This window comes from Malaclemys terrapin, chromosome 1, assembly GCF_027887155.1.
Source record: "Malaclemys terrapin pileata isolate rMalTer1 chromosome 1, rMalTer1.hap1, whole genome shotgun sequence".
Lineage (NCBI taxonomy): Eukaryota > Metazoa > Chordata > Testudines > Emydidae > Malaclemys > Malaclemys terrapin.
In genome coordinates this window covers 56,858,166-56,870,492 of record NC_071505.1, presented here as the reverse complement: position 1 = coordinate 56,870,492, position 12,327 = coordinate 56,858,166, and the positions used below count along the sequence as shown (strand labels likewise).

Genomic DNA, 12,327 nt, shown 5'->3' with positions numbered 1-12,327 from the left:
TCTGCAATACTTGATCAAAACCACCAGTTGACCAAAGTCAACTGTGTACTGACAAAAGTTAACTCTTATTTTTTATTTATTTATAGATATAGATATATTTATATATAGATAGATAGATAGATAGATATATATAGAGAGAGAGAGATATACCTATCTACACACACATATATATATATATATATATATATATATATATATATCAGAGCTTACAATTTTACACCTTCTTAACATCTTAATCACCATGAAACTAGTTGGCATTTACTAAATTTATACCGGAATTAAGGGAATCATCATTCAGCTAACTCAGTTTCTTGGGAAATGACCCAACAGAACAGACACCCCAATACACCATGTCCCTATAAAGCTCAATATATACTGCAACTTCTGTATACACCAAAACACTTTACACATTAACTTCAATTCCACTACTCACATTTTTAAAGTTAGGCACCGGCATCAATACATTGCAGAATTGGGGCCTATATACAGACAGCATTATGAAATTGTAGCAACCTCGATTTAACTATCTTGCGGTTGAAAATCTAATCCAACTCAGTTTAGACTTCAACCTTTTGCTCCTGGGAAACTATATTTGAAACTGGATGTTTAGCCCACTAAACCCTCAAGCAGAGTCCAAAGATCCACCACTATTCTAAGTAGCTTCTCGCTATTTTCTTTTCTTTCTAAAAGTCAACTTCTCTCTTTCAGAAATATTTGTACCAAATATCCAATCTCTTCTATTCCTTCTCTCTGAGTGTACTCCCTCTCATCTATGCCATGCTCTTTGCTTCTCCACATGGCAGGGCACATATAAACAGTTTGGAAATAGATTTATCTTTTCTAATAGTTCTAATTTCTTAGTATTTATTTTCAAATACCCAAAAGCATGCTAGGCACATGACAGAAATAAGACGACAAACCGTCTCTGCCCCAAAGAGTTCACAATCCCATTTTACAGATGGGTAAACATTGATGTCAAGGGACTTGCTTAAGGTTGCATACCAAATAAATGTCACGCTCAGGACTAGAAGCCAGGTCTTTTGGTTGGCTTCCTGGCCCACGCCCAATTCACTGTACTCCAGGTGTGCCCTCCAAAATTATTATTTGTACTGAAGTAACTCCAAGAAACAATCAAAGACCAGAGCTCCACTGTACAGACACACAGTAAAAAGACAATCCCTGCCCCAAAGAGCTTACAATCTAAGTTACTGATTTAGCTTTTCGGTGTCTCAATTTTCCCATCTGCAAAACATGGCAAATACTACTACTTTGCACTAATATGGTGCCTTTTCAGCTATTGATTTCAAAGGTGGTAAGTATTAATAGCCCATTTTATAGATAGCTTAACTAAGGCTCAGAGACTGGAAGACATTTATCGGATAAGATAAGGGTCTTACACATAAGATACCTGGGTTCCATTCTCAGCTCTGATATATGCTCTCAATGTAACTGGCTTAACTCCTGTCTGTCTTAGGCCTGGTCTACACTACAGAGTTAGATTGACGTAAGGCAGCTTACGTTGATCTAACTCTGTAAGCGTCTACACTTAAATGTACCTCCCACCAATGTAGCTCACTCATTACACCCACTTAATAACTCCACTTCTGCGAGAGGCCTAGTGCTTAAGTCAATGTAGTTAAGTCGACATTGTGTCAGTGTACACACTGCGTTGCTTCATTGACTGTTACCGCCTTTCAGAAGCTGTCCCACAATGCCCCACACTGACAGTTAAACTGGTGCAAACGCTCCTGCTGAGGACGCACACTGCCAACACAAAGAGCCTAGTGTGGATATGCAAAAGCGCTTTAATTACTGTGGTGTCTGCATGTCGATGTAACTTAGGTTGACTTAATTTTGCAGTGTAGACGTGCCCTCAGGCATCTCACTGGCAAATGAGGGCAAACGATTATTACTCATTAAAGTGTGTTAATTGCAAAGAATTTAAACCTGTCAGGTGATGAAGGAAAATAACTCTGAACCTCTTGTCTCCCTGCCCACCGCCTTATTCCACTTCACTAGGGGACAAGCCAGGAGTCTTGCACTACCAAGCATTCTGTTTATCCTATATTTGAAACTTAAATGGTTACCATAGCTATTTTTATGTCTGAAAATATAAACTCAATTTAACATCATAAAATGGCCCCCATTACCTTTCACCAGTTAGTAGAAGACTGAACAGGTCTTAGTGTAATCACAATAAGTAAAGCTGTTACCAAAAGGTTATATTTTTGTAAATTACTAGTCACTGCACGTAACTGTCAGTTTAAATATATATTTAAAGTACTTACAAAGAAATTCAGAACTATGTGTTAACACTGAAGCATAGTGTCTTGCTAAACATAAATATATAAATAAATGAATATTTGTAAGTTTAACAGCAGAGAATCCAGATCATTATCTCCAACAGAAAAGCCCACAGGAAGGAACCAGGAGAAAAAAAATTACCACAAAGTTCACTTCACAGAGTTTTCACCAGCTTGTTCAGCAGCAGAGAGGAGTTTGCCCCTTCACTGAAGATCTCAGGGATCCAGTGGAGGCCAGGGCCATCTGCATAGAGGCCCTGTTTCTTCACACTTGCTTCTGGGACTTTTTGTTGAGTTTTCAGTCAGAACACCTTTAATATAACCATGCTGCCACTAACTCCCTCATTTGCTGCTGCCTCCCAAAAAACCCCCAAGTGCAAGTTTTACAACTTTGAGGCTATATTAACTTTTGAGCAGATTGCCAGTACAGTTGGTGAGGAAACAGAATCCATCTAAATAAATAACTCTTAACAAGAGACACCCTGAGATTTGAAATGACCAAGATATTTAATCTCAAAAAATCAAGTTTAGCCTTGACTGTAAAGGCACCAACAGTACTACTATAACTAAAACAAAATTCTCCATCAAGTATTTAAAATATTTCCCTAAGCCTTCAAACCAAGGCCTCAACTGCTTGATGGAAACACAAACTATAAATTATTTTCCCTTAAGAAAGAATTTAAAAAAAAACACACTAACAATTAACAGCCATATGTGATCTCTACTCTTGCAATCATTTCAGGGTCTGTGATAAAATTTAAGTGATACAGCTTTTTAAGGTGAAGCACAGAGTGTTCTAGTAAAACCTGTAGTAAATGAGAGTCTCCCTTACAGTATTATTCAAGGATGGACAACACCTATAACATCATCTACTCCATCTTCACATCCATGCTGTTTTTCTTCCTTGTTCCAAACAGTTTATTTTTAAATGACCCATGCAATAGGGTTTCCACCATTTTCCTTCGCAGACTATTCCACAATATAGTAGATCTTACTTTAAAAGTTTGGCCTGCTATTTAGCTTAAATGTATCATTTCTTAATTTAATCCCATACTTCTTATTACAGCCCCTTACACTACTCTAAATAATTCCACCCCTTTCTAAGTGTTAAAACCTGTTAAATGTCTGTAGGATGGATATCATCATGGCCACTATAGTACTTTCTTAGTCAAGCAATACATTTATCTCAGTCTTTCCTTTTAAATCAATCCCGAAAATCTTCTAAACATAGAATCATAGAACTGAAAGGGACCTCGAGAGGTCATCTAGTCCAGTCCCCTGCACTCAAGGAAGAACTAAGTATTATCTAGACCACCCCTTTCAGGTGTTTGTCCAACCCGCTCTTAAAAATCCCTCATGATGGAGATTCCACAACCTCCCTAGGCAATTTATTCCAGTGCTTAACTCCTATTTGTCCCACCTGGTAATGAGGTGCTGAAAGTAAAAACAATATTCCTGATGTAGTCATACTAGTGTCATAGAAGAGAGACCATTACCCCACTGTTTTGTGACATGATGCTTCTGTGTATGCAGCCTAAAATTATGTTGGCCTTTTCTGCTGCCATAGCACATTGCAAACTGGGGCCTGATCATTCTGTCAGTAGCATGTAGAACTCCCATTAACATCAATGGGAGCTGTATGCACAAGCAACTGACAGGATGATCGAGCCCCTGATATCTCATTTGCTGTTCACTATCACTCCCATCTCTTTTTCAGCATTACTGCTTTCCAGGTTATTCCCTCACACTGAATACCTATTTTTGGATTATTGCCCCCAAGATATTTAGCTTGAATTTTCAAAACTAAATCTTATTTTGTTATTTGCTGCCAATGTCTCTAATCTCTCTAGGTCTATTTCTTTTATTTCTCTGCCCTCACTGGTATTTGCAACTTTCTCCAGTTTAGCATCATCTGCTAATTTCATTAGTATGCTGTTCACTTTCTCTTAAAGATCATTAATAAAGACAATAATTATGGTCTTGAAGCTGTAATGGAACTGAGTCTGTGTGACTATGTATTTGCACCAGTGGATCTCTTTACAGGCTTGAGGCCTTAAACTGGACCCAAAAGATCTTGGCAGTTCCTCACTACGCATGTCCCACATTCTTTGATATTTATCGTTTTTTGTTTATGGTTCTTCAATCAGTTTTTAATCCACAAGATTGGCTATATTTTTAAATAATTTGAGAGTGAGATTTTGAGAGACATATTTCAGATGTTTTACTCAAATTTAAATAAATTCAGCTATAAAACTTGTTCATTATCTACTATGGCCCCGGCCCCTGACCCTACAACCAGATCCAGTAGGCAGATGAATCTTTGCATCCATGCAGAAACCATTGATGCCTGTACAGGTCCAGTTGCAGGATTAACCCCAAATTTTGAACATTTTTTTTAAAAAGAAGGAAAATCAACATAGTTTGGCAAAAATCTGTTTTTTATAAATCCAGGCTACTTATTGTGCATGGTTCCATTATATTAAGAGGGGAAATTTCTCAATATTTATTCCATTCTTTTATGAGGGATAGAGGTTAGATTTTTTTCTGAGGCTCTAATTGCTAGGATGATTCTCCTTTTTTGAAAATCAGAACTATATTTGCTTTTCTCCAATCTTGTATTACCTCAAAATTCAGCGGACTTATAAAACTGTTCAGATTTTTCTTCAAGTATTCCACTTACTCTTCATCAATAGCTATATTTATAAGGTTTTCCTCAGTTCTTAATTGTCCAAACTTGTTTATTTTTCTCATTAAAGATAAAATTTGTTTAAGTGGTTCAATATGATGGTCTTTTTTAATAATTAATTTAATCCCTTTCCTCATGTATTAACTGACCTACTTTCCCTTTGCTACTACTTCCCCCCCCCCAATATTTATTAAAACCCTTCTTATTCTCCTATGCCCATAACATTAACTCATTCTGCTTTTTGCTGCCCTTATCTTTAGCATGAGTTCACTTACAAACCAGATTCACAATTTTTTAAAAATTACTTACATGACTGAAATTTAAACTATTCTACCTGCTATCTAAAGGAAACAATAATCTTTAGCCTAACTTCTCTAACCACCACAAATATATTAAAAGAAAGAATTCATGTCTCTGTAACAGTTATTTTTAATTCAGCCACCCATATTCCAGTTGCACCTTTGGCTTTAAATTCTCTTCCCTCCTACCACCTGCTCCCCATATACAGCTACAGGCACAGAACCTACAAATAGATACATCCCTGTAGGTTTATGCCCACATGAAGTTCCACTAACAGGACTCCACATGGATGGAAGGGCCACATCAGGGCAACTGTTTGTATGATTGGTGGCCTACCCAACCATTACATGAAATAAACTTCTGGTTTTTTGTTAAACTTCTCTTTTGCCAACATGTTTACCAAGGCATAGCTGACAAGAAATGTAAAAACATGCTTTTGACCACCATTTACATGTACTGCCCCATATTAAAATGTTTCCATTAACATTGTAAAGTAGCCACACAGAAGTATTTAAAAAATGCTTTACTAATTCATCTCAGTTGACATGAAATAGCTAATTTTCACTAAGATCCAAGGGAATTACACTAACTGCTATTGTAGAGACTTACACTACTATATTAACAAATGAAGTCCATCAGTGGTTATTGGCACTGTGGCTTTTGACTGCTCACTACAGAATCATAGCGCATGAATGGCTGTACCTGTCAGACAGCTCAAACCAAATGTAGTCAAACAGTTAGTGTGATTCAGGCAGTCTCTCACACATAATTTTTGGAGAAAAAATATTGTAGCTTATTTGAATTGTTTATCATGGGATCAGGAGCGTATCCAGTTTTAAATGTATGTTTTTAATGAAGGCTAAAACACACTCTTACACTCATCTGGCAAAATTCCACAACAGTCAACATGAAAAATAGTTACAGTTTAAAAACAACAACAACCCTCACTACCTGAAAAAGGGTGTGGTATATCTTTGACAAGGCATTCAATTTGATGAAGACAAATGGATCACCAATGTGTCATACAAATAGTTAACTAGCTATTTAAGCATTAATTTTAAATCAAAATGACACAATCCTAAGAGATGATATAGCAAAACAGGCTAATGGTCCACCTAGTTTGAGATCTTATCTCAAACAATGTGCAATGCAGATGCTTCACAGAAAGATATAACTTCCTACCATCACAAACTACCAAGGCTCCAAATCTGCTAAGGTATCCACATGATTCTTCTTGGTGTATGCACAATGTGTCTCAGGTGGCACAAACAGTGAACATTAATGAGTGCCATAGAGTTCAACAGGGCTCCCATAAACAGCTGCCTGTGCAGGTCTCTTTACAGGATCCGGGCCCAATGTTACATACTGGGAAAAACTTCTAAGGTTGGTAGGCCCAAATTTTGACCAGTTCAGTTTGCAAAAGTCCTTAAAATTTGTGGGCCAAGATTTTGAAAAGCAACTAATGATTTTGTGTACCTAAACTGAACCCCCTCACAAGGGTCTGATATTCAGAAGGTAGATGTCCAGCAATTCATGAAAATAAGGCCCCTTTAAGGAATATTAAGTCATATTAATATTTGTGTTGGTGTCTTTCTTCCTTCTCCTCCCCCCTCCCCCCCCAAAAAAACCTGAACAAAGAAAAAAAAGTCAGTACCCCAGCTACAACCTTGCAATAACAAACCAATGAGCACAGAGTGGAGGGAAAATAAGTTAGTTAAGAAAACACTTAATCTTCCAATGGAATTACCAACAATGAGCAAAACAAGAATAGCAAAAATTATGAAAAAATAATTGATAGTATATTTCAAGAACAGTCTAACGTAAACTGTTTTTAAAGATTTTTCATTTTAACAATTTTTTTTAAATTATTTTCACTAAAATAAAATCAATTACAGTTCTTTTAAAGCTGTTATGACTGTTTATGTAAATCTTTTAGAAAAAATGGTTATTTTTAATACCCTGTCAATACTACTACAGTAACAACATACAAACTTTTAGTGATTTGGTCTACTAAGAATCCAATGTATTTTTAAATAAAAAATGGCACATTATATATTTTAAATTACTTCTTATTTGGATTGTGCTAATGACCACAGGACGCAAGACACTTTCAAAACACAGAAGGCGGCACAGTAACTGTCCCAAAGAGTATACAACCTATTACCGCAACAAGCTTGAGTATTCTGACATTTATTAATTTGAAAATATGGACATGAAAGAAGGGAGGGGTCAGACAACAATCATATTACAACTTTAGTACATTTTTCAGGAGTTTGAGATCTCATAGTCCATTAGGAAAACTCAAAAAAGCAAAAACCAATTCCTGTCATTCAGCACATATTTAGCAATATTCTCCCAATGCTGCATATTAATAAAATAAACAAACAAAAATAGATGGAAGACACCCAAAAATGAGATTCCCAACTTGTTCCTAGGACAACTAGTAGCCATTAATATAGTACATAGTGTTAGAAAAGTTTATTTCTTCAATTGGTGGGGATTTTAAAGAAATAAGATGCCATCACAAAACAAATCCAGTAGCTACAGATATCTGACTAAGGTTTTCCAGACTTCATTGTAACTCAATAACTGCTCTACACAGTGCTGTGAACTCTACAGCTTCAAGCTGGAAGTCAATCTAGGACAGCCAATAGAAAGTGCACCTGTGCAATTACTGCATTTTCTAATTCAGAATGCTAAACCTGAGACAGATATAACTTGTGTGCATTGTGAGAAAACAAAAATCAACAATTAAAACAACACACAAAGGATATATCACATACAAAAAGCACAGCCTGTATCTATTTTGTCATTAAAAAAAAAATGGAAAATTACTATAAAATATAATGTATATAATTTAAAAACATAAATGCTGGCTCCTTAAACATATAGTAAACACTTTTAGAATATATATAAGAATATTTTCATGCAGATTACAGTTGATAAAAGTTATAATTAACATTAATAAAAGATCATTTGGTAACTGAACAGTAGCACATGCACCAAACTAGAAGATGCACTATAAGGTTCATAAAGGTCAGAAAAATAACCCTTAGCATTACTTTAAGGAATTTAATAAGATCACTGAAAAAAATTGCAGGAAACTGATATTTTTAAGTAACTGAAAAAAATTTAAATATTCTATTTGACAACTCTAGATTATAAAAATCAACTGAAAATATTGTATACGACAAACAGCTGATAATTGTGTATTTATATATTGTTGAGAAGCAAACCATCTTTCCACAAAAGATGTATTTTTAAACCTGAGTCTAACTTCATAAACAGGTAACCAAGTTTACCAATAAAGACATTTTATTGCGCTGAAATGAAACAAAGTTTCAATAACTAATATACTAATTTGGTTGCTGGTATCAGTTTTACTGTACTGTCAATTTAAAATAATCAATAAAAATGCCTCTGACTATTGTTTACGTACTTAAGTTTACCTGATAGGTTTAAGGCTGGCAGATGTAAAATACAAATATAAACAATAACAAAACAGATTACAAATATAAACAATCACAACATAGAGTTACTTTCAACTCACCAGTGAACCAGTTCAATAATCGATTAGGAAGTGCTTTATTTTAGAGTATTTTTGGTGGGTGGGGTTGCTTTTAAATTTACACACATTGAAAATAAAATGCTATCCCATGCTCAATAATACTATTGAAAGAGTCCTTATCAGCACTTACCGCAAGTAATACTGTTTTAAAGCGAAGGCAGCATTAGAACAACTTCTGGGAAAGTTAAACTCCTCTACAATTTCTCCCCACTGATTCTTCTCAGATACCTGTCAAAAACAACATACAGACAGAGATACACAACACACACACACATATATATCGTCGATAGTGAACATTACAAGGAATACGGGCTGCCATGAAACAAATAAATATATGAAAACTATATAGAGAAAGATCTATATCTATATGGGATATAGGGCTATATTTCTCATTGACAGTCCCTGGTGGTCTCCCCTCAGGTATAATCCAGCTCCTCGCCACTATTTTACATTTTATTTAATGTATTTGGTTATGCTGAGGGAAACGGAGAGTTTATATTGTTTTGGGGTTGTTTGTTTTGTTTTTACTGCCTGGACAATAACCAATCGGGAGTCCCTCTGTCGCCCCCTTTTAAATCCTAACGCGGTCCGTTAAAAACCCCAAAGAAGTTTAAAATGATTCACGAAAGTCTTGGAGGGGGCGCCCACTGGTGTCCGGGGTTCAGGGGAGCGGGGGAGCCGTCCCGGTGAGTCCCCCCAAGACAGATCCATAGACACAGAGAGGCCTTTCTTTTGAGGCCTACATTTCTGTCCCTAGCCTTGAAGCCTAAAGATGGCTATTTGATTACACACCGTCTTGGGTGCCCCTTTTGTTATTTCTCTCCGGGAAGGGCTCCGAGGGCAGCGCCTGGTCCCCCCCGGCTGCGAGGATCATTTCCTAGCCCATGCTCCGTGCCGATTATCGATGTTAAACATGCCCGCTAATTTTGAGTTGCACTAAAACTGCACTCAGACGCTCCTCTCCGTCTCTGCCTGTGTGAAACACACAGAAAGCAGCAATCGCAAGCGAGAGAAACAAACTCACACACACACCTACACACTCTGCTCTCTCTCCTTCTCCCAGGAACGAGGGGAAGGGAAAAGGGGGCTGTGGAGGAGGAAAGGGAGGCACAAGCAGTGTGTACGCTGCACCCCCAACGATCCCCCTTCATCTCTCTACCAACAAGGCCAAGCCACCAACCTGCCTGCCTGCTTCCTTCCTTCTTCCACCCCCCACCTTCCCTTACCGGCTTTCAATGGGACGCTTCCCGGCCACCCCACCTCCCCTCTCTGCCCCCGAGGGTCAGAGGAGACTTTTGGGAAGAGGTTACTGGGAGGGAAACCCAAATTAAAACTTCCACTCACCTTCCCAAATCCGCCTAAAGTGGTGACTCTGGTGTAGAGAGCGTGAAGATCCAGCTCCTTCCCACCCACCACAGGGATCTTCTTAAAAGGAGACCTGCCAAAGGCGATACACACAAAACAACACAACTTGTCAACTCTGCCCCCTTTTCTCCCCTCATAGGGGCTGCCGTGTCCTTCAGGGAAGGGGCTGGAAGTTGGATCTGGCCGGTTTAAAAGCCTCCCCCCCTCCCCTTCCATCTCCCCATTTTCCTCACCCTCTGCTGTGGTGAAACTGCCGCAGCTCGTCCAGGAAAGCGAGTCCCTTTCTCCGCTGGTCTGGTTGGGTTTTACCCGTCGAATTTGCCATTTTTTTGTATTAAAAAAGGTTTTCTTAAAAAAAAATCCAATTAAAAAAAACAACAACAATCCCCGGCTCCTCCTTGTCTTTACGAGACCCAGGTGCCCGTGCTCGGCCGGGGATCAGCCATGGAGAGGGGCTTGTTTAAAAAAAAAAGTTTAAAAGGAATAAGGGAGCCCCCGAGAGCGTGGTAATTGCGAGTCCCGTCTTCACACAACACACAGGCAGAGACACACAGGGAGGGAGAGGGGCACCTCTCAGTAATTCCTGCCGCTGCCTGTCTCAGCACCACAAACCCAACCGATCCAGCCTGCACATGAGACTCAACATGGTGCTGCTGGATCACACAATGAATTGGGTTAGTGTTGTGGTGGGGCGGGGGGAGCTGGAGTGAGGTATTGACAGTGTGTGTGTGTTACAGACGCGGCTCCATGCAATCTCCCTCTCCCTCTCTCTCTCACACACACACACTGTACAGCTACAGCAGCAGCGGCGGCGGCGGCGGCAGCGGGATTCACTTCTCTTCTCTCTCAGACAAAAAGATCTGAGGCCGCCGTGCGGCTGCCTGGGCGAGAGCGCAACACAGCGAACCCCAGAGGCCGGCCCAGGTACTGCAAAAGGCAGCTCGAAAGGCAAAAGCCAGCACAGCCCCAGCAAGCAGTTCCTGGCGGGGAACAATAGGCTCCTCTCGCCACTAAGGGCTCATCTGCAATGTGCTGCAAACTTCACACAAAGCCAGGCGGAAAGAGAAAAGGGAGAAGGAGAATAGGGAAGGGAAAAAACGGCTACTACCGGTTGTTCCAGGGTTAGGGGTAGGGGAAATGTGCCCTTCTTCTCAGGCTTTAAAGGGACGAATCATTCCAGTGACTTATTCGAGGGAGAAACAAGGAAACAGGAAAGTTTGATTTGAAATCTCTGTATTAAATTGGCCTAAATCAAATGTACTGAGTTAACAAAATGAAGGGGGCACGGGAGGATTTTGACATAAAAACAAACTTTTGGGTGTCTCACTCTAATGCATTTTGAATGATAAGGGTGATTTTACATACTTCATTCAAAGGCCCCCAAACTCCTTTAAGAGGTTAAATATTGTAAAATCTTCCCAATGAGGAAGTCTGATCCCTTAAATGAGTGATACCTTAGGCAGGTATGTCACTAGGGGAGTGAATTGTCTTGCTAGGTAAATATTTTCTTTCTGGTTAAGAAGTGATATTCTTTGTAATTAAATAATTTTATTAATACTACACCCCAGACAAAGTCACATGTATGCCTGTGAGCAGTTAATGGGATTTCCAAATGTATGTTTCTCTCTAATATTGGTCCTCATACAATTCATAAGGAGGGAAACTTGTCCCTCATACACATTGAACAGGACCTCTCTTATAATGAGGCCCAGCATCTAGGCCACCACGTGTCCCCTGGCATACAATAAATGAGACTCCAGGTAAGCTCTTGTCCCTCATACAGTATGTAGGAACCCACGTGAATGCTTTTATAGTTTTTCAGCCAGGCCACCATCCTGCTCCCATTAAAGCATCCGAAGAAGTGGGCTGTAGTCCACGAAAGCTTATGCTCTAATAAATTTGTTAGTCTCTAAGGTGCCACAAGTACTCCTGTTCTTCTTTCATTAAAGTAAGTGGGGGTGGGGGAGAGAGGGAATGGGATCATACAGTAAATGGGATCCCAGGTGAGTCCTCCCTAAAACTCATCCCTCATTTACAGACCAGTAAGTGATAATCCAGGTGGGCACTTGTCCTTCTCATAGAGTAAATAGAACTTGAGGTGAGCA

The 12,327-nt window shown here is 38.9% G+C and overlaps 1 protein-coding gene across 1 annotated transcript in view; it reads right to left on the bottom strand.

The window, feature by feature from the left end:
- Positions 1-11,074, bottom strand: part of ARID2 (AT-rich interaction domain 2) — a 160,070-nt gene extending 148,996 nt beyond the window's left edge. Inside the window, exons 1-3 of the mRNA XM_054024890.1 lie at positions 10,456-11,074; positions 10,202-10,295; positions 8,988-9,085 (exon numbers count right to left, since the gene is read on the bottom strand). Of these exons, the coding sequence (XP_053880865.1) occupies positions 8,988-9,085; positions 10,202-10,295; positions 10,456-10,547 (284 nt within the window). The 5' untranslated portion in view covers positions 10,548-11,074. The remainder of the gene's footprint in view (positions 1-8,987; positions 9,086-10,201; positions 10,296-10,455) is intronic.
- Between the last annotated feature and the right edge of the window lie 1,253 nt (positions 11,075-12,327).